We start from the raw sequence: 23,858 nt of genomic DNA on the forward strand, positions 1-23,858 counted from the left end.
TCGCGCCGTAGCACGTGAAGCCGCGAGCGGTGGGGACGAGGCCTAAGCCACACATATTATAAAATAGTTGCAAATGACCTTTGCTGCAACAATAATCCTCGACAGTTAATTTTGTTACACTTTTACTTTATACGTGAATGTTTTTTTTTTTTTTTTTGTATTTCAAGCAGTTTGCTTATACTCTGGCTAACAGCACAGAATTAACACTAAGCTCCAATAAGGGGTAGAAGAAGTATTGGCTATACACTTCTTTAATCCAGGCTGTGCTGAAAAGCTGTGTAATACGGAAGGCATAAGCTTACAGGCAGTCCTCAGTTATCTGACACAATGCATTACTCAAAATGGCGTTGGATAGCGAAATGTCTTAAAGCGAAACACGTCTTCACATAGGAACACTGGTTAAATGAAAGGTTCCGTTCCTGAAGGCATTTTTAAAACTAAAATACACCAAATATTTTACGCAGGCAATAAGATATGCAGCACACACATAAATGATATAGTGCATACACTGTATTATATATATAATATAACATAATATATCATATAATATAATAATATAATATATTATATAGTATAATATAATATAATATATATATTATATACACAGAAACAACTTTGCAAAGCGTTGTAAGAGCGTTGGATAAGCCGTTTTGGCATTGTAAAAATGAATATTGGTATGCACTGCATAGCGTTGGATAAGCCATTCATTGTAAAACGAATTATTGTAAGACGAGGACTGCCTGTATAGGGTTCAATGTTAAAATGGATAAGGAGTAAAGAGTGACACTGTGCTCATTTGCATGTCATTACCCAGAATCCCTGGTTGCAGTGGAAGCACCTTTTGTGAAGAGATAATGGGGAAAGATAGGGTTATAGACCTGTCTGAGACATGCAAATGCACCATAAGTGGTATTTTTATTTAATAAGGGGTAACGGATCTTGATCCAGTTTTAGCTATCATCGACTCGTACTTACCGTAGTGAACCCCCCTAAGGGGTAGATCCACACTCTTTTGCGCTGATAATCACATTTAAAACTGAATAACTCAGCCATGTCATCTGTGTACAGCTGCGTCGCCTCAGAGGTTGATGCCTGATGGGGCTCCCCAAGAGCTATGCCCCTCTGCACAGGACCAGCGTGCTATGGGTTAACATTTTCTTGTACTTTGTGGAACGTCAACCCCACCCAATGGAATGTTAATGAGCCAAGAAGATACAAAGAACTTTGTATTCACGGCTGCATTTAATCTGAACACCTTCAGTGTACATCTGCGTCGCCCCAAAGGCGGACAGCCTTTGGCGCAGCTGAAGGGCAGCCAAAGGGTGTGAACTGTTTGCTGATGTTTGATGATGTTAAAGCTTCTCTATTTTAATCTGACACTCACCAGCCCTTTTATCCCCTGTACCCAATTTTCCAACTCTATCTGTCCATGAAATTTCTGTGATTTGACTGTATAACCACTGTACTTTTAATGTAACCAGGTATTGTTATAACTCTGTGCCCAGGACATACTTGAAAACGAGAGGTGACTCTCAATGTATTACTTCCTGGTAAAATATTTTTATAAATAACATTTCATGTAAACAGCTCAATTGTTGAGATGGCTGAGCAGGCTTCCACCCCTTATGCTGGAGCTGTTCTTTCTTCTGAAGCTGGGAGGATCAGAAATCTCAAATTCACAGAGGAGGAACTTGAGATCCTAATAAATGGAATGGTTGATAACCATTTTAAACTTTTAGGGTCTGCTCCAGGACAAGCACCGCTGAGAAGCAGCGGCTTTGGCGGGCGTACTGCATGGCTAAATGCCCCAAGGAACGCCATTTGTAGTATAAACATGCTTAAGAGGCGGTGGGCTGACAGCAAAAGAAAGGTAAAATAGAAGCTGAGTGACCTAGGTGCCCAAGCAAGGAAGATAGGAGGGGGAACCCCTGCTTCATTGCATCTGACCCCTATAGAGGAGCGTCTAAACTTAGTCATTGCTACATCACAGGTAGTGGATCCTGAAGGCCTTGTGCATATGGAGGATGAATTGAGACCTGGTAAGTGAACATTCAGTACATATATTATACACTATATGTCAATCTCATGTATAAATATAACTTTATACACAACCTTGAAAATCAGAACAAAGATTACTGTCTTCTTTGTCCAAGCTACAGCCCCAGATGTCCTAGCTGCAACCACCGCTGCATAACAAGCTGCGGCTGCACCTCCACAAGCTGCCCTGGAAGACACACCTTCTGCACCGAGGCACATCAACACTCAACTGATACCACCCTGATGTCCCATCAAGTAGATCTAATGGAAATGCTGTGATGTGGCTTCCAGAACATCATGGACCAACTTGGTCATATTGAGGCCATGGCAGAGTGGATGAAGATTACCTTCCACTGCATGGAGCAAGCAACCAACCACAGAGAGCAAGCAGCCCAGCCAACCACTTCATCACCATCAACACAATGCAGTAGTGCAATGATTAACAGTATGGCTCAGATAGCCTCTTACATAAATGGACTAGCATGGGCTATGCAGCAGGGCCTGGAGAGTATCCACCCGGCCTCCATGCTGACAAGACCCAGTGCTTCCGGTGACTCCCACGTCAGGGCTGACAGTAATGGTGGAAACTCCACCTCCTCCTCCTCAACCATCCCGAGTTGATAAACACCCCGCGTGCGGACATTGAGGCATGGCTGACCTCGTACCACTGGCCCTAATAAGTCTAGCATCGCACTTGTAAAGAAGAGGCCCTGAACTTTATTTTCTCTGATATTTAATTTTGTATATATTGTTTTAAAAAAAATGTCATAGAATGGATTGTCTGTGAAAAACATTTATTTGCTATTCTTTTGTCTCTTGGTAAAGCTTGTTCTCATATGTAGACACATTATTGTACAGCCATACTTAATACACTCAATATTACATAACATAGTAGGCCACAGAAACATATCCCACATTCCTTTTAATCAATAAAAAGCTTTGTACAGTTTATTTAATTAAAATTACATAATATCAGATGTATCTGTTGATATGTTTCATATATTTGTCCCATTCATATATATCTGTGTATTAAACATGTCATCCAAGGGTTAAGTCCTACACTCGATACGATCATGTGGCTACCATTAAAAGCCTGCCCTTTTTCCTTGTAGGCTATTTGTTGAAATAACACACTGATAACCAGGGTCTGTATGTGAGTAATCGCATATTTTTGAAGGTCTATAAATATTGTTGCGTTATTCCCATGCGCTAACAACATCGGAGGTGTCTGAGGATCTCCTTTAATAGGTAAACTGCTCATTACCTTATGATTTGCATATGAGTAAGCAAGACGTCCGGTAAAAGTTAGCCATCCCCTTTGTTAGGGGAACATGAGGACATCATAACGCTAAGCACCTTTGGGGATATGCAGTATGGATTTCGATACGCTAAATGGCGATAACGTTACGATAAACAAAAAGTGGACTTCTCTGGATTCACCCCTAAGAGCTTCATTCCTTAGGCACTGCACATGTCACTGAACTACATGTAACTGTTGTATCCTAATTTCGTTTTTTTTCTGTTCTATATGTTGAGTAAGAAACTTCAAAGACGTACCGAGTTTACTATTGTGCTATTGACTGTCCATGCAATATTTGAAATGCATAACATGTGACTTTGATCTGGTCTTCTAATGTGATTTCCTTTTGTCTCTCAGACGGATACATTTGCAGATTTTGATGCTATGACTGACAGGCTGCTCGATGAGATAATTCAACACATTCAGTTATATAATCTCTCGATCGCAAGAATAAGGTAAGGAAGCTAAAGTATGTTCACGTGATGTTTCAAAGAGCATCTAAAGCCAATGATCTGTGAGTAACAAGTGACTGACTAAATTGAAGAATACAACAGATACCCAACAGTAACATATAAGCAGATGCACATTGTTCAAAGGTATAATTAAACATAAATAATTGTATGGTCTTTGTAGCAGAGGTAGATACATAAATATGAGTTAATTGTCAATAATACCTCTTTAGGTCAATGGTTTTTAAATGCTTCAGATAATTTAAAGAAGTTATCTCAATGGTAGGTACACTAAAGGCATTGCTATTAATTGTGTATTGTAACCATCTCCGTGATTCATGCCTTATGAAATAGGTGCATTAATCTGAATCATGCAATTAGGAATAATTTCTTTCACACTAATCATAGACTCAATATGAAATGCCTCATTTGTTAATTCACTTGCTTTTCTAATTTCCTAATTACCCACATACATTAATGACACACTATTTTCATAATTTGCGTGCAAAGTCTTTGTGAGAAAAACATAACCTGAATGATATTTTTTTGACAATGTGGTCAATTACTGTATGCACATCATACTGAATCTGTCCTATTTATTTAATCAATTCTATATGCGTAAAGAATATGTTGCTCCGCACTGGTGCTGTCTTTATATGGTGCTGCGCTGTGTCGCTTAACCTCTTGCTGCCATCTGCCAGTAGGGACTCCACAACCCCCTATGGAAGAGTGATCTCCCTTAAAGGGGCTCATATAAACAAAGAAAAAAGATTGGCAGAAAGGCGCTCTGAGTAGCTAAGAACTTTATTAATAAAAAACCCACATGGGTATAACATAGACACTAAAACCAATATGTACAGTAGGCAATACACACAATGCACAATAATGAAATACAAATAATTGAATTAAAAGTAAACTCACAATTGCCCTAAAACGGAGAGTGGTACCATAGAGCTCGGTTAACAGCTAGGTGGAGTGGATGTTGAAGGTCCAGACCCGATCCGCTCGCTCACGTTGTATGGGTACCCTCACTCTCACAGGCACCGCTCTCATCAGCTGGAAATCCACGAAGCTGCCACCCGTGACCTCTACGCATTTCGCACGTTGTGCTTCGTCACTTCCTGACACTCTCCGTTTTAGGGCAATTGTGAGTTTACTTTTAATTCAATTAATTGTATTTCATTATTGTGCATAGTGTGTTTTGCCTACATATTGGTTGTAGTGTCTAGGTTATACCCATGTGTGTTTTTTTATTTAATAAAATTCTTAGCTATTCACTGCGCCTTTCTGCCAATCTTTTTTCTTCAATTCTACATGCGATTAACCATTGCCAGTTTTATACTATAGGTGTTATTGTATTATTATGCACCTATTATTTAAATCAATGAATTTTTACAGTAAAATAAGATTCAAATACAATATTAAAGATACACTATAAATTCCCTGAAATTAGATCCTGCATACTAAAGATGGACATGTTTATATAAGTCTTCATAATCAGCATTTTATCTTTGTCTTTCAACAGTTTTATTGGTCATTCCTTGGGAAATGTCATAATTCGATCAGTGCTTACTCGTCCCCGTTTTCGGTATTATCTCAACAAGTTGCACACGTTTCTATCTCTCTCTGGACCTCATCTTGGCACTCTTTACAATAACAGTACTTTGGTTAGTACAGGTAAGATAAACAGTGAAATTAGTACAAGTATCACTAGTGTCAAAAAATGATTTACTACTTGCGCTTTGTGTAATAATATTTTTAATGTTTTCAGTATATTTATTATTTTAATTTGATTCTGTCCTCATTAAATATAAAAGAAAACATTTCTTATTCATTCCTTTAATGTGGCCTGAAGATACTTGAAAAGTCCACGATGTAAACCAATGTACCCAGTACTATATAGTGTATGAATAGTTTTACTCCTGATAAATAAGTAATCCCAGGACTAAAGAAAACAAATATCTGACCTTCATTCATTTGTTAAGAGCCTTCTGATATAGACCATAGTTTAGGAACCATTGATTATACTGTGATATTGGGACAACTCAACCAAAATAAGCTCAAAGTTTTCAGTTTCACAGAAGGCGAATTGTGATTGAATTGTTGAGACCTTGTAACGGACCAGCATCTAGCTGAAGACTAGAGAAGTAGGACGCTGCTGAGATTAGCTTCACTGTGGTTTCAGTCAAACTTTCTAAAAGGTTAAAAATAGGGAAAAATTGTTTCAATTTCTGGAACAAAGATTCTAGTGAAATGGCCCAAATTGTTTAGAATTTGCAACTTGACTTTTTAAAGTGGTGAAATAGCAGCCCCACAACTTTAAAATTATAATTGCTGCAGAACAAGCACTGTATGCTAAGAGGTAATGGGGAATAGCAGGATTGCAGACCTGTCTCAGATGGGTATGTGCTCACAAGTGGTATTTTTATTTGCTGTACAATTTTTCTTTTTTATTGCTTTGAATTTCAAAAGCAAAAGAAATACAAATGTATAAAATAAACAATGTTCATTGACGTTTAGCATTAAGCATGTGCATACTGTATACTGTAGACGCACAGTCAGAAAGCCAACAGATGTGTTTTATGTACAACTCACACACCAACCAGCTGGTTACTAGATTTGTGAGCACTGGTCCAAATCTCTTTCCTTTATTTTACCAGATTGTGTAGACGAAATCTGATCTTCCCACTAAAATCCACCTAAGGATTGGGTATTAAACATGTAATTAAATCAGAATCCGCCATTGGACCCAATCAGGGCGTATTTTTAAGAATCTGCACTCAGATTCTATATTGAATCCGAAATCCGCATGGCGCATTAATCTAGACTAGAATTGTAAAAATATCCGCTCTCTCTCCTCTGATTTAAACTGATGTTTTTAACAATCCGACCACAGATTATTAATCCACAATGTGGATTGTACGTGATAGAAAAAATAACAAGGTGGATTTCAATTTTTGAGTCTGAGCCTGAGAAATCCGCAAAAAAACAATTCCCCATCTCTACAGGTAACATACATGTCCATCTTTACTTAATGGTGCTACTCCAGGAAACACCTTCTTACTGTACAGTACACCTGAAATACCTGGGAAAAAAGAGAATAGGTGCAAAACAGCGCTAGAATTATAAATATAAATGTTCAGGCAGCCAGGTGAAAGACTGGTAGTACAACCAGTCAGGGGAACAAATGAAAAAAAGAGGTTTAACCGGCGCCAAAAAAAGGGTAAATACCAGTCCTGTTATGACAGTCCAAATACAGTCCTTGGAATGATGAATGGTGATGATTCTCACCTCAGCAATGCATATATGAAAAAGAGAGAAAGAAAGAGAATAATGGTGCAGTAAATCAACACAGGAGGGGGAAGGAAGGGGAACACAGATATTAGCAACAAAAACAACAAACAGAGCATACAAACATGACACACAAGCACGGCCTAAAAAATAATACAAAGCTTATTTATTAGCGTGGACATGTGTATTAACCGCATCCGGAGGGGCAAAATTGCAACCCTACTTACGAAATGCTGGAAAGGTACAGGCAGATCTGCTGTAAGCAGCTGGGCTTTCAGGTCGCCATCCTGAAAGCCCAGCTGCTTACAGCAGATCTGCCTGTACCTTTCCAGCATTTCGTAAGTAGGGTTGCAATTTTGCCCCTCCGGATGCGGTTAATACACATGTCCACGCTAATAAATAAGCTTTGTATTATTTTTTAGGCCGTGCTTGTGTTTCATGTTTGTATGCTCTGTTTGTTGTTTTTGTTGCTAATATCTGTGTTTCCCCCCCCCCCCCTTCCTTCCCCCTCCTGTGTTGATTTACTGCACCATTATTCTCTTTCTTTCTCTCTTTTTCATATATGCATTGCTGAGGTGAGAATCATCACCATTCATCATTCCAAGGACTGTATTTGGACTGTCATAACAGGACTGGTATTTACCCTTTTTTTGGCGCCGGTTAAACCTCTTTTTTACACCTGAAATACCTGAAATGTGTCTTCGACCACTGGAAGGTGGCTTGTGGATAGCACCACTTAGAAAATATGGGCCCAACACCCAACATTTCCCATATGTTTTTACAGCTCAAATCTGGTTCATCAGGTTTAACGGCTATCAGCTTCCTACTCGACTGTATTCTGTGGTAGCCCCGGTGCTCTTGCTTTCAAAACACCAAGGTGAAAGAGAAGAGATGTGCAACATTTTCACATAAATTCATAAAAATGTGGCAAAACATTTCTATTGCCAGGTTCGCAAGATATTTGCTAAGTTAATGGTTCTATATTGAAATATTGTTTTTGCTGGAGAGGAGATAGAGGGAGGAGTAGAGTACCAGTTGACATATACAGTACAGTCTCTCTCTCTCTCTCTCTCTCTCTCTCTCTCTCTCTCTCTCTCTCTCTCTCTCTCTCTCTCTCTCTCTCTCTCTCTCTCTCTCTCTCTCTCTCTCTCTCTCTCTCTCTCTCTCTCTCTCTCTCTCTCTCTCTCTCTCCTCCCGCAAAAGCCATTTTTCAGGCTCTGGATTGGACCAGATTTTCAAAAGTATATTCTCAAATACTTAAACCACAAAGTTTGGCCCAAATCTGTCAATATTGCCTCTTTTCTTGGAGATTCAATTCTTAGGGAAAATGTAGCTGTCAGGAACATGGGGCATGTAACTTCTACCCCTGTCCTGGTGGGTCACATATATGCACCTGTGCAAATGATTTCTGATAGGAACATATCCATCACTTCCCCTTCAATACATTTTATAGAGATCTTCTAGAGTTAAAATATTTTGTATATGTTGTTGAACTTGCATGGTCTGTTGTGGCACTTCCAATTTACTTCAGAAAGTAAAATAAAAATACTTTGACACAACATAGAATAACCATGATTTAAAGCACACTGAATTTGAGGATCATAAAAGGAAAACATTATTTAAAATTAAAAGTAGCTACTGTAGTGTTCACAAACAAATGATAAAAGCATCCAGTGTGGTGCCCCCAGGTAATTGATTCCTTTATATCCAAATCAAAGTCCATTCAATCAAATCCTGTGGTGCAATAAGAAAAGAAAGGGGAAGATACACTTTTAATACATACAGTAGTGATTTTAAGGAACAAATTATATCAAGCCTATCTCTCTTTTTTTCTTCAGGCTTATGGCTTATGCAAAAGTTGAAAAAGTCGGGATCACTTCTTCAGTTGTCTTTCAGGGATAATGCTGACCTTCGAAAATCATTCCTATATCAACTCAGCCTAAAGCCAGGTGCGTACAGGAAGGTGCTAAGACATACTGATATGTCCTATGTTTCAAATTCCTAAACAATATATAGACGTGTACTGTACATGTAAGTATTAAACTTATTTCTATGTGCCACTTTCTGGGTTTATTATTAGTCATTTTAGTTTAATACTACAGCAAAATTATATAGCTTGGTTCAACCTAACTGCTGCAAATATTTAATATAAAACAAATTATTCATTTAAAATGGTCTTAGTTGATCCCTGCAGATAAAAATAGCCACATCAAACTACAATATTTCTATCTAATAACAAACATCAATAGTTCTTTTCAATGTGATTTGTTAACAATTTGTTCTGTGCATCATTAGGACAGTAAAACTGCTATATTCTTGATCAATCAACTTTGAGATGCTTCGGGTTGTTCACTTTTAAATGTATATGTTAATTAAGTTTAATGTCTATAAACAACCATGTGATGTGAATGTACCCCTGTCAGAAAACAATAAAAATGTTTGAAATAAAAAAAAAAACTGCTATATTAAGAAACGTAAAAAAGGATATTAGTGTGTCTCTGTTTTAATAAATGTGTATAAAACTAAAATAATGTATGTCCAACATGAATGTAATTGCCTTGTGTAATGGACTGCTCGTTATCAACCCGATTTGGGGAATTACGCCTTCACAGTGATAGTCTCTCATAACCCGTGAACGGAGAGGGAGCCGATGTTGACCACCTGGTATGACTGCCGCTGGTGAAGTGTTGGTCCAGTGGGTAGTACCTCAGTGGCTTTTCACTCCTGGCGCTGTCTGCAGTGGATGACGTCCTCTCTCTTCGTCCGTTCCCGGAAGTGACGTTATGCGCAACGCTTCAGTGTGACGTCAATAGAGGATCCTCTAGGCTGCAACTTCCCGAAAAGCAAAGGGAAGGTCTGCTGTGTGCTGTCTCTCCTACGCATTTCAGCAATGCATGGCTTCCTCAGGGATAGTGACCGGGCGTGCTGTACCCCATATACAGTACATACACACATTAAAGATCTGATCTTTAAGAGCTTAATTGCTTGATAGGGCAATCCTGTATGATGTGTGTATATCATGGGGACGTCACTACCCACAGTATTCAGTGGTTCATGTCAGTGTGCATAAATTACATAGACTAATACAGTAGGTAAAGCCTCTATAATACTGCTTACCATAATGTAATCAGCACTGTTGGATCTAATTAATGAAGCAATTGTTTATGCATAAAATACTAAATCAATGCAATCATATATTTTCCTCAAACACTAATTAAAATTTAGACTATCAATATCCTCTCTCATAGGGATGTGTCCAAATAAATACCTAGTGTATCAATCTTTATATACCCTTGTGAGTCAAGCATTGGAATTCCTAATGGATGTTAACCCTTGTCATCATTGTTGAACATGTATATATGTACACGCTGTGACTATGTGCATGCTAAGGACTGGGGTGTAATACCTACAGCAATATGTCATTCATGTTTTGTTTTAACATGAATGTATGTTTACAAACACTAATAATATTTTATACTTTTTGTCTTCTAAATAACCTAGAACCTCATTCCCTAAGGGACACTGGCTGCTTAAGTATTCATTGATAAAACAAACTTAATTTCCAGTGTAATTTGCTAACCCTTCTGTATTTACCACCTGCTACCCCCTCTCCCGCACATACCAGTCTCTTGGGATAGGGTCTGGCAGAGGGGTGGCAAATTCCAGTCCTTAAGTGTCACCAACAGTTCACAGACTATAATCAAATATACAAGTTGTCCATAAATTATTCACCCTATTATAATCCTTAATAAATTCATTATTTTAGGAGCTCAAATATGTTTTTTCGACAATTAATAACACAATTAATAACACAACTCAAGAAATGTTTGTTTTAATTATTACTTCAGTAATGTTCAATGGGCAATTGGGGGTAACTATTGAACAGAAACTCCTCATTCAGGTCATTGGAAGTTTCTGCGATACCGCCCAGTCAGAACTGTTGCAGGTTAATAAATAACCCCTGATATCTCTTTTTCAGGCCTGCAATATTTTAAAAATGTTGTTCTGGTTGCATCACCGCAAGACCGATATGTCCCATTTCATTCAGCAAGAATTGAAATGTGTAAAAACGCCCTCAAAGACAAACACACAGGTACAGTATGTTATATCAGGTGCAGTACTGACATGTTATATAAAGTGTTATGCAATGTGTGGTACTGAATGGTTCCAGGAAACAACAAGTATATTACAGTACAGTAGCTTAAAACTCAAATCCTGCTGATTGAGGCGATCACCTTGGTACTGTACTAAATTGTTAAGCTAGTGACTTTTATGTAACAAATGAAAATATCACTTGTGAGCACATTCACATGTCTCAGACATGTCTGCAACCCAGCTTTTCCCATTATCTCCCAGCATACAATGCTTCCACTGCAGACAGGGATTCTGGGAAATGACATTCAAATGAGCACACAGTGTTACCTTTTGCTTCAAATCCATTTTATTATGGAACCCTATAAGCTTATGCCGGCCGCATTACAAAGGTTTTCCGTACAGCCTGGGTTAAAGTGCAGAGCCAGTAAACCTACTGACAGCTGTATTATACTGGCTTTGCCATTTGAAGCTGGGATAGGTTTCAATCACATCATAAATAAGTATTGCTGGGTAAGAAGTATATGTAATTATTTGTACAGATGTAGCCAGACTTACTGTCCCCGGTACCGCGTTCACGAAAGTGCAGCCACGTGCGATTACAGCAACATATACAGAAAGCGGCCTGGGAGGACTAGATCTGTGGGGATCCCTGCTTCTGAATGTTACCCCCGCAATGTTAATCCAACCAAGCCAGTCATGAGTCAGTAAGATTTGCTCAGAGGAGTCCTCAAATTAATCAAACCGAGTTAAAGGCTAAGATTTTGTTTTTTGTTGTTTGCGGTCTTTTAAACATGATTTCAATACACAATTGGAGTTAACAATACATCTATTGGATTTAGTGGGTAATTCTACTGAATATCTGCCAAAGTGACCATTTGTCCTGCTTTCAGCTAACATAGTTTCCAGATTATTCTGTAGTTCAATCATTTTATGTATTACTACAATGAAAACAAGATGGTAGTTAAACCAGGGCCATTAATTAACCAATCTTTGCTGCTTTCATTCTATTGAAAATCTCCTTGCAAGCAATATACATTGTAGTGTGCAAGCCCTGTGATGGAAAGGGCTGGGGGTTAAATAAATCTTTGAACAATGTTCTGGCACACTAATAGTCAAACACACACACACACACACACACACACACACACACACACACACACACACACACACACACACACACACACACACACACACACACACACACACACACACACTGTTTGAATGTTATAAATAATTACCTGAAAAGGCCAGCAACTTATCAGAATATGAATTCATATTTTATGTATTATTTACCACTAGCGCAGGGGCAGCCAACTACAGTCCTGAAAGGCCACAACAGGTCAAGTTTTAAGGATATGACTGATTGAGCCACATGTTCTGCAGTAGAGATATTCTTAGAACCTGACCAGTTAGGGGCACTTGAGGATGGGACTTGGCTTACCCCTGCTCTAGATATCCTAGTGGGCTTTGTGAATGCATTTGCAATGTTTTAAAGGAAGTCTCACAAAACCTTTCACTCTTTGCATTAGTTCTATTTAGTTCACAACCTATTACCAATTCCAGGAAGTCATAACTGTACAGCAAGCATGTCAAACTCGCGGCCCACGGGCCGCATGCGGCCCACAACGAACATATTTGCGGCCCAGCCCAGTGGTTCTCAATCTGTGCGCCACAGCGCCCTGGTGCGCCGTGGCATGTCTAGAGGGGCGCCGTGATTATCCCTCCCCACCATGCCTCCGATTATCACTCCCCATTATCCCTACCCATTATCCCTCCTTAATGCCGGCCGAGCCGCAGGGGATTGGCTGCAGGCAGAGAGGAAGCTGGGGGCGGGGCTTCCGCTTTGTGCAGAGCACACAGTGAGTGTGTGTGTCTGCCTTCCCGCTCCTGGCTCCTCTGTCTGCTGGTGGCTGCGTGGTGTCCCGTCCCCTTCTGCCCCGGGTGATAGGAGAAGGTAGGGTGGGTGCTGGGGGGGGGGGTTAGTTGTACATTTGCCTGTCCTGCATGGATTGCATGCCTTTCCTCCCCCCCCTGCCATCCCCCCAGTCACTCACATCGTCGTTGCCTCTGCTCTCCACTGCTCTCCTGTGTGTGTGTATCTGTGTGTGTGTGTGTATCTGTGTGTGTGTATCTGTGTGTGTATGTGTGTGTGTATGTATGTGTGTGTGTATCTGTGTGTGTGGGTGTGTGTGTATCTGTGTTTGTGTGTATCTGTGTGTATCTGTGTGTGTGTGTGTCTATCTGTGTTTGTGCGTATCTGTGTGTGTGTGTGTATCTGTGTGTGGGTGTATCTGTGTGTGTGTGTGTGTATCTGTGTGTGTATCTGTGTGTGTGTGCGTGTGTGTGTATCAGTGACTGTGTGCAAGGAGTTGCCTGCATGGATCGCATGCATTTCCTCCTATCCCCTCCTCCCCCAGTCACTCACATCCGTCGCTGCCTCTGCTCTCCACTGCTCTTGTGTGTGTGTATCTCTGTGTGTGTGTATCTGTGTGTGTGTGTACCTATGTGTGTCTGTGTATCTGTGTGTGTCTGTGTATCTGTGTGTGTGTGTGTGTGTGTGTGTGTGTGTGTGTGTGTGTGTGTGTGTGTGTGTGTGTGTGTGTGTATGTGTGTGTGAGAGTCAGAGAGACAGTGTGTCTGAGAGAGAGAGTGTGTGTCTGAGAGAGAGAGTGTGTGTCTGAGAGAGAGTGTGTGTCTGAGAGAGAGAGTGTGTGTCTGAGATAGAGCGTGTGTGTCAGAGAGAGAGAGAGTGTGTCAGAGAGAGAGAGAGAGTGTTCACAGAGAGAGAGAGAGAGTGTGTCAGAGAGAGAGAGAGTGTGTCAGAGAGAGAGAGAGTGTGTGTCTGAGAGAGAGTGTGTGTCTGAGAGAGAGTATGTCTGAGAGAGAGTGTGTGTCAGAGAGAGTGTGTGCCAGAGAGAGTGTGTGTCAGAAAGAGTGTGTGTCAGAGAGACTGTGTGTCTGAGAGAGTGTGTCTGAGAGAGAGAGAGTGTGTCAGAGAGAGAGTGTGTCAGAGAGAGAGTGTGTCTGAGAGAGAGAGTGTCAGAGAGAGAGAGGGTCAGAGAGAGAGAGGGTGTCTGAGAGAGAGAGTTAGAGAGTGTCTGAGAGAGAGAGTGTGTGTGAGTCGGAGAGGGGAGCGAGGGAGAGAAATGGAGAGTCAGAATCAGAGAGAGGGAGAGATAGTGTCAGAGAGGGAGAGAGTCAGAGAGGGAGAGAGAGAGTGTCAGAGAGGGAGAGAGTCAGAGAGGGAGAGAGAGAGAGTCAGAGAGGGAGAGAGAGAGTAAGAGAGAGGAGGAGAGAGTGTCAGAGAGAGGGGGAGAGAGAGTCAGAGAGAGGGAGGGAGAGAGAGAGAGTTAGAGAGAGGGAGGGAGAGAGGGTCAGAGAGAGTCAGAAAGAGAGAGTCAGAGAGAGTGTCAGAGAGAGAGAGAGTGTCTGAGAGAGAGAGTGTCTGAGAGAGAGAGTGTCTGAGAGACAGAGAGAGTGTCTGAGAGAGAGAGAAAGTCTGAGAGAGAGAGAGTGTCTGAGAGAGAGAGTGTCTGAGAGAGAGAGAGTGTCTGAGAGAGAGAGAGTGTCTGAGAGAGAGAGTGTGTCAGAGAGAGAGAGAGAGAGAGAGTGTGTCTGAGAGAGAGAGAGTGTGTGTCTGAGAGAGAGAGTGTCTGAGAGAGAGAGTTAGAGAGTGTCTGAGAGAGAGAGTGTGTGAGTCGGAGAGGGGAGAGAGGGAGAGAAAGGGATAGTCAGAGTCAGAGAGAGGGAGAGATAGTGTCAGAGAGGGAGAGAGAGAGTCAGAGAGGGAGAGAGTCAGAGAGGGACAGAGTCAGAGAGGGAGAGATAGAGTCAGAGAGAGGGGGAGAGAGAGTCAGAGAGAGAGTCAGAGAGAGAGGGAGAGGGAGTCAGAGAGAGAGGGAGAGAGAGTCAGAGAGAGGGAGGGAGAGAGAGTCAGAGAGAGAGAGAGAGGGAGGGAGAGAGAGTCAGAGAGAGGGAGTGAGAGAGGGTCAGAGAGAGTCAGAGAGAGAGAGTCAGAGAGAGAGAGTCAGAGAGAGAGAGTCGGAGAGAGAGGGAGAGAGTCAGAGAGAGGGAGAGAGTCAGAGAGAGAGTCAGAGAGAGGGAGAGAGTCAGAGAGAGAGTCAGAGTCAGAGGGAGGGAGAGAGAGAAGGAGAGAGTCAGAGAGAGAGGGAGAGAGTCAGAGAGAGGGAGAGAGTCAGAGGGAGGGAGATAGTCAGAGGGAGGGAGAGAGTCAGAGAGAGTCAGAGAGAGTCAGAGAGAGGGAGAGAGAGAGTCAGAGAGAGGGAGAGAGAGAGTCAGAGAGAGAGAGAGAGTCAGAGACAGAGAGAGTCAGAGATGCCAAGTGTCAGGAAGAAAACATTAATTTTATCGTTGTTCTTGTTCTTGTTTTTTATACTGTACTTTTCTAAATAAACCTACGTTTCTATGAAAATTGAAGTTTTTGTTTTTTTGCGGCCCACCTAAACTTAAACCTTGTTTATTTGGCCCGTGTTAGCCTTTGAGTTTGACATGCTTGGTGTACAGTATGTTTTTGTCAGTGCTTGACTAAAATCTGTAAATGTGAGACTACAGTATATAAGGATTGTCTCACTTGTGTCCTGCTGAGAGATTTAGAAATGATGGGGAATTATGAGCACATTTGTGCCAGGTTACTTCTTGTTCAAAGTGTAAACACTGCATGAGATTGGGGTGTTTGAACAGTATTAAGATTTATACCTACTGTTCCTTGTGATGTATAAACATCCAGTTGCATTTTCTTTTGTTACTTGTGCCATTTTTCCATGTGCACACAAATCAGTGATATCTATTCTATAGCAAATTGTCAGTTTATTGTACATTTTTGCACCTCATAATGAAACAAAATTATAGTTCTTCCTTGATATGAATGGGCACAGGGATTTATCAACGCTCACAATTCAACTCACAGCAATATACTGTAGCGACCGTGGCCGATATTTACCATCGAACGCCTTCTAGCACTGGAAGACACTTACCGTCCGTTCAAGTGAACGAGCATTTAAGAGACTAGGTTGTACGGTATCTTATGGCTTAGCACTGGTTAATAAATATGGTACTATATGTCTAATTCCATGTACAATTGCGAATTTAATGACATCTTTATTATTTTAGGTCCTGTGTATACCGAAATGATAAACAACCTTCTCCAGCCGGTGACAGAGGCAAAGGATTGCACGTTAATACGACACAATGTGTTCCACGCCCTCCCAAACACTGCCAATACACTAATTGGACGTGCAGCACATATAGCGGTTTTGGATTCAGAACTGTTTTTGGAAAAGTTCTTTCTTGTTGCGGGTCTCAGCTACTTCAAATAGCACCTCGTCGTGATACCCTGGCTGATCAAGTCAGATCATTACAACCAAATATTCTAGTTTTTGCAATGGAGAGTGTGTGCATAATGAAACACCCTTTATCATGGGATGACATCGGTGATCAAATCTAACAGTATCTCATCTACATTTTGTTCATGTCATTTGCGTGTATTTGTAATTCTGTAGAACATGACATAATGTAATTGCATTGTATACAGAGGTAGCAAATGTTATTACGCCTGAGCATTGCAGCGAGACGTGCCTATTGCACCAGCTGGAGTAACCCACATTCAGCAACATGTGCCTAACAAAAGTGGGAAGAGCTAAAGCAGGGGTGAGCCACTTCAGTCCTCAAAGGCCACCAACAGGTCAGGTTTCTGGATATCCCAGCTTTAGCACAGTTGGCTCAATGAGTGGCTCAATCGAAGACTGAGCAACTCATTGAGCCACCTGTGCTGAAGCAGGGATGTCCTGAAAACCTGACCTGTTGGTTGGATATCCCAGCTTCTGCACTGGTGGCTCAACGAGTTGCTCACTCGTTAAGCAAGCATATCTTGAAAACCTTACCTGTTGGCGGCTCTTGAGGACTGGAGTGGCCCACCCCTTATCTGAATCCTTATCGCAGACACTAAAACTCCCAATCAGGTGCAATAATGTGCACTACCTCTGCATTTTGGTTCAGTCGATTATCTCTTCCATGACACGAGAAGCCACTGCAATTCTAACTGAATTCCACTAATATATTTTACTGACCCAAGAATCAACGACCTGAGGCTGAATGGTGTCATGCATTAGCTAAATCTGATAGATAATCATCATTGATTATCCCTTTGTTTTACACTATTATTTTTCTCATGTCACAAAGGGGGAGATGGCAGTTGCATGGGGGAGAGGGTATTCCCCTTATTCCATAGATTAGTGACTCTTCCCCAGGGTTTTCCTATCTTAAATACAAAAAATAAATAAAAAGAAGATTAAAGAAATAATTACAATAATGACAACACTAAACCCAAGTTTAAAGTTGTAATAAATGAGTGTTGGGTGAGCTACTCATTGACCATTCTACAATACTAGCTTTGGTTTGAAAACCTTGTTCAAAATGATATATAAATACACATTCAGAACTTAGTCAGTGCACATACTGTGCATTCTGTCATCTAAACATGCACAACCTATCACTGAGTTAAAGTTATTGGAGCTCATGCTTCATGGCAAATTTGGAGCAAACTTTACCCAAATTGCATCATTTATATCTTGGGTCTCTGTGTGCCAATGTACTGTGGCTTTGCTCCAGGTTTTAACCATGGGCAATAGCTTCTCACTTGGGGAGTGTCAATAGGAGGATTTAGGGAGGAGTTACATGACTCAGATTATATTAAGGCCTCCATAAACTTTTCCGGCTAACAATTGTCATCAAATGTAAGAAACACTTTTTCTACATTTGACACAAAATTGATTAATGCATCAAAACAAATTTCTATTTGCACTTTTCGTTACATTGATACAGATGTCTCTGGCCCCCAGGGCAAGCAGTGGGAAACGTGACTGCCCCGAAACGTGGGAATTAACACTGCGGGTGGTCCAACCCGGAAGCATGGACCCCCGCAGGTCTGTCGTTGCAGACACTATCTCCGGAGCCACAGACTCTTGCGTTTTCAGTCGTAGCACATCTCACTGTCTCAGGAGTAACATCTGTACATCTCCCCCAATGTGTTCCTGTCTGCACTCTTCTGGGCCAATTTACAGTATCTCAAAATAATACCCTCTGGGGTAAACTTAGCAGCAGAAAATATTCTTCTAAGAAGGGGGAAACTAAATCAGTAATATTATTCAACAAGTATGGTTGTGTAAGAGCTGCTAACCAACTATTACTGCTGCTGTGTATGGTTAATGGCATAAATAAGACATATTGTTTGTTAGTGCAGAAAAAAGTGTGGGTTAAAGTGATCCAAGGTAAAGAATAAAAAAACTTGAGTAAATAAGTAACTGCAAATATTTTTATACCTACTATTTCATAATGTACTCATATATTTTTTTGTAAACAATATATTCTTCTTACAGAAAGGATCAATGTCATTGTTTGTTGCTCTATTAATCCAGTTGGCTTGGTTCAGGGTATCTCCCATTTTTATAGTCACATCGTGTATGTACTGTACCATTTTATTTGTTTAATGGCCATTTTTTGTATGGCTGAATGAAAACAACAGGTCATGTTCATTTGTGCAATGCCCTAAAAGCAAAGAACGCAAGAAATAAAATAATTATAGAGTTAATGAGAATAGTATACTGTATATACATTGGAAGGCTGTTGGTAATGAAAACATGCCACTTGAATCACATGCAACATGCTAGCAATAACAGTTCAATATGGTATTGATACAAAATTATCAACCCCCCCCCCCAATTTTATAGGCCTGCAGCAATCTATTGTAAATCCTGTATATGGCGATTGTGTTTATCTATAAAATTGTACAGTATAAAAACATATACATTTGAATAAATGTTTACATTTTAATTAGTTACATTAGCACCATTTGAAAATGCTTTTTGATAGTTTCTAATACAAATATGACTATTTATTCATCAAACTACTGTAGTAACTAATATAAAACTACTATATATATATATAAATAGTATGCATAGTTCACTGCATATTGTTATTATGTTGGATGATCTTGTTAGGCTGGCATTTTTAATTGAACAGAATATGCTTAAATAATAGTATTTCTACTCTTGCTTCTTTTACAACAATAAACATTTGGCCAATCTACCCATTGGATTCATGGCCATTGTACAAGGATGACAGTAAAATGAATTAATCTGACAAAGAGGACTGATTCTATAGTGACGCCAACTAACAGATAAGGGGAACATGTTTCCATGACTCTTTTTATGTACCCTTGTTAACCTCGGTTGCATTAGTCAATAATCATCCCACTAAGGCCAAGATGCACAAATCTATGTTAAATCAGGGCTAGTAACATGACGTTAGTTTCCTTACACTTAATGGCAATCCACTGAGCTAATTATATGCAAAAAGAACGGCCATTAGTTATCTCATTAGAATAAACTTAATGTCATGTTAACTTAGCACTACCTTGTGTTAGCTTAACATGACTCGCGTACACCTGTCTTACCTACAGGTGGCGTTAGCTCCATCCAGATGAGAGAGGCCTTAGGCTTGTCAGTATAGGTTTTATGAAAATCTTTTAGGAGGTGAGGGGTGTGAGTCATTTAAATATACTATGCATATTGCATTAGCATATCTCCCTGGTATCTAAGTTGTGCTTTTTGAGCACAAGTGTCTCTATAAGTTATTTGGCGGGAGGTTTGAGGGGAAATATATACTGTAGTGCTTGGGACTCTATTAAACCTGGTGTTCACTAAAATAGCTCTCCCACTTTCTCCCTTTGCCCCAATATGTCAGTGTTTGTATGGCACCAACGCCACCTTTAGGTAAATCCTTAGGCTAACCTGAATGGCCTTTAGATTAAATTGAGTTTGACACCTCTAAACTTTAGAGCATATGCAATGTTAGGGAGAATGCCTCCTGTGCATATCCTTAGTGCTAACGGCCAGAACCAAATAACCATACATTATTTAAGGAGTAGCTCTGGGTTAACGTTAGCTTATTTGCTTTAGTGCATAGGCATTTTAATTAATCTAACGTCAATTTAGGTTAACATTACATTAAATAGGCTAACTGAGCCTAGTGCATCTGGCCTTAAGGTCTTATCTCTGGCATAATACGTATTTTCAATGATCTCAATATCAAGGAAACACTTATTTAAACTAAATGACTCCACGAGTAGAATGTTGCAACACTGGGAATAAGTAATTATCATATTAACCCTTTGTTTTCTCAGACTTTTCTCATTGTGTTTGGTTATCTTTCGATAAAACGTATTTTATAAATGCTATCTTATGTTAAGAGGCTCGAATGTAATGTTATGCAAATACTCCACAGATATGTCCCAATTATTATTTATTTCTCAAAGCAATATTATCCTTTACTGTGCTCTGGCACTTTTGATTGGACAAGATGCTCCTTTGAAGGGGCCATTCGATTAGCCCCTCAAAAATGAGCCATTGGCCCCCAATGTACCAGGTAAGTAATAACATCCTCTGCTGTGCAGAGCCCATGCGGTACCAGGTGCATCATTAGGGCTAAATAAAGGTTGCAAAAAGAAGCTGAGTAATATCATTCAACTATGATAGTTTGTTAAAATAGATTCCACAAATATATAAAATGCTGTCTTCATAATCTTATGTTATTGGGGTTCATTTCAGATTTCACCCTCACTTCTCTTTTCTGTTTGCTTCTCAAGCTAATATGGTCACTTATTGAGACTTCTATGAGATTTACGTTTTTCAGGATCCTAGTTTTTCAATTAACTAGTGTGATTTCATAAGTATATATTTACACTTCACCCAAGTTCTGCACTCTATGCCAGAAGCATGGGAAATGATGTCCACTATTAATAGCTAAAAGCATGAAAACGATTGTGAGCTCAATATTGGCCATTTTTAGTCATCTAACATGCCTTTAAGTGCTACTGTATGTTTTTGGCTAAAAAGAGTGATTTCTGGATTCTATCCTTACAGGCATTTATAGTTACAAATGTCAATGGTAGCTAGCAACAAGACATTTTGATAATCTATCCTGTTATGGACTATTTGACGCTCAAGGACGAAATGGTTTTCTAATCTCAAATCCTGTAGTGTATTATATTTGTAAATGTCAGTGGGGAATAAGGCTAACAATATATCATGTACATTTGTCAGTAATACACGGCAAAATCGCAATGCTGATAAGAAGGGAAAAAATGTAATGGGTTGTCGAATAAAATTTAATAGTAATTAAAATGAAAGGGCTTTTTAAAGTAAAACATTTAATGTTGTGATGTTATGTTATGAAATAAATTCTTTATCCCGTAAATAATATAATGAATGTAATGCTTAATGCAACTGTGACATTTTTCTTGCTGATGGGTTATGAGTATCAAAAAAACCTGTATAAAACAACTTGGATTACCAGCAGTGTTAGCGAAGTCGTCAGTGCCAAAATGATAACCCTATTTTTCTACATTTGCTTTATTGTGATTGTTTGTGTGGCTTTTGTGCTGTGGAAAGGAAAAATAAAACTATAGCATTGTTTATTTTCTCTTTGTGGTGAGCAGACCAAGCTTATGTACAAGAAAAGATCATTTAACCCTTTCACTGCTAGCATATTTTCTGGGGTTGGCAAGCACCGGTTGGGGAAGCAAACACGAGGTTGGGACCGGCGCCCGGTGATGTGAATGGAAGTTGAGGGGCCTCCACTAATGTTCCGATCGCATTCATTTCCCCTTCGATTGCCAGCCGTCCCTACATTAAGGGAACTTCCTCGGGGCATCCTGAGGATTCGGAACACATTCTAAAATAAATAAATGAAATTATGATTTGGTTAAGTAAGCTTATTCTTTTTCAAAAACAACTAAAGTTGTAGCCAATGTTATTGCATCCGTGACACGCTGCAGTGGAACATACGCAGCGCAACAGTAGACGTCATTGTTTTAACTCATCAACGTTCAAGAAGGGGTGTGGCTATTTAGGTATTTAATCCATGGTTGTGTGCTACATCTTTTAATAATGTTGGCTACATCTGTAAAATGTAACAGTAGGTGTATCGTAATATTATTGCATCAACCAATTTGAGCAATAGGAAATGTTAGCAGAGGGATTACGAGCTCAAATCCTATGTCATATGCCTACATTTTTTGGTGAAACAAACATATTTGCCAGACCTGAATAACAGAACAAAATCAGATCCTTATTATGGTACACAAGGAGGAAATGGATTTATGATGTCATCAGTTTTGCATCACAGAATGGTGTTGGTTGGAAACCTGTAGCTAGAGACATGGAAAATATTTAGGGGCCAATTCTATAAGCCTTCATAAAAAAAAATTGCTGGCCCGGTTACACTGCCAGTTCTTGAGAGTTGCTATCATGGTATTCAGAAAGCCTTGAATACCTGCGATAGCAAAATGCCCAAAACTGGCGAGTTGCCCGCGACGTGATGTTCACCTTTTTCAAAAGGGCTCACCCAGCGATCTGGCCCAGCTGCATAGAGTACAATGGAACGAAATCAGGGGAGCGTCAGTACCTGGAAAAAATATATACAAACTACCATAGTGTATACTGCTATTAAACAAAACATATGATACGGTAGGGCTCCAAGGAGCAAGAGGGAGCTGGATTAGGTATATAGTCCAAAACAGCATATAATAGGGAGAGCGATATCCCAGAAGAGAGACACAGAGTCAAGGATAAAAAGCCATATAAAATTTATCCGGAAATGGTAAAAGTCAAGGCTTACAAGATACCGGAGTAAAACAGGCGTGGGTAACAGGTTAGAGATGGAACGCCGAGTCGCGACCTCGTGGACCTCCTGCACGTCTGTCTCCTCTGCCGGTATCAGTCCTGTGCTGCAAGCTGGATGCCGATACGTCACTTCCGGGTTTCACGGAACAGTTGGCGCCACCGGAACATCAGCTGGAGACTGTCTCCCTCAGGATATCACGTTGAGGGTTACGCTCTACGCGTTTCGCCGTATAGGAGACTCCTGACGAAGCCGTCCACCCTATAAGGCGAAACGCGTAGAGCGTAACCCTCAACGTGATATCCTGAGGGAGACAGTCTCCAGCTGATGTTCCGGTGGCGCCAACTGTTCCGTGAAACCCGGAAGTGACGTATCGGCATCCAGCTTGCAGCACAGGACTGATACCGGCAGAGGAGACAGACGTGCAGGAGGTCCACGAGGTCGCGACTCGGCGTTCCATCTCTAACCTGTTACCCACGCCTGTTTTACTCCGGTATCTTGTAAGCCTTGACTTTTACCATTTCCGGATAAATTTTATATGGCTTTTTATCCTTGACTCTGTGTCTCTCTTCTGGGATATCGCTCTCCCTATTATATGCTGTTTTGGACTATATACCTAATCCAGCTCCCTCTTGCTCCTTGGAGCCCTACCGTATCATATGTTTTGTTTAATAGCAGTATACACTATGGTAGTTTGTATATATTTTTTCCAGGTACTGACGCTCCCCTGATTTCGTTCCATTGTACTCTGAGTGTGGACCCTGAAACAGTCCTACAAGGGTTTGAGTGTTTTTACTTTTATTATATTGCACGGTGAAGTTTATATATATTTATCCTTATTTTATGTTTTCACTGATATTTGCACATAGATATAGTGTTTGAGCGCCATCTAGTGTCTTTCGTATGTAATTCCAGCTGCATAGAGAGCTGCACAGAGAGAGCCACCTCTCCATGCGCAAATCTTGCCAGCGATCGCAACGTTTTGATAA

At 40.3% G+C, this 23,858-nt stretch overlaps 1 protein-coding gene across 2 annotated transcripts in view; it reads left to right on the forward strand.

The window, feature by feature from the left end:
* FAM135B (family with sequence similarity 135 member B) overlaps nt 1–21,662 on the forward strand; it is a 240,963-nt gene extending 219,301 nt beyond the window's left edge. For both annotated transcript variants that reach the window (XM_075581807.1, XM_075581801.1), the window contains 5 exons: nt 3,695–3,792; nt 5,312–5,463; nt 8,916–9,026; nt 11,057–11,170; nt 16,303–21,662. In XM_075581807.1, coding sequence (XP_075437922.1) covers nt 3,695–3,792; nt 5,312–5,463; nt 8,916–9,026; nt 11,057–11,170; nt 16,303–16,508 — 681 coding nt within the window. In that variant the 3' untranslated portion in view covers nt 16,509–21,662. The remainder of the gene's footprint in view (nt 1–3,694; nt 3,793–5,311; nt 5,464–8,915; nt 9,027–11,056; nt 11,171–16,302) is intronic.
* The last annotated feature ends 2,196 nt before the right edge of the window (nt 21,663–23,858 follow it).

The sequence above is a fragment of the Ascaphus truei genome, chromosome 2 (genome assembly GCF_040206685.1).
Source record: "Ascaphus truei isolate aAscTru1 chromosome 2, aAscTru1.hap1, whole genome shotgun sequence".
In the NCBI taxonomy this organism is placed as follows: domain Eukaryota; kingdom Metazoa; phylum Chordata; class Amphibia; order Anura; family Ascaphidae; genus Ascaphus; species Ascaphus truei.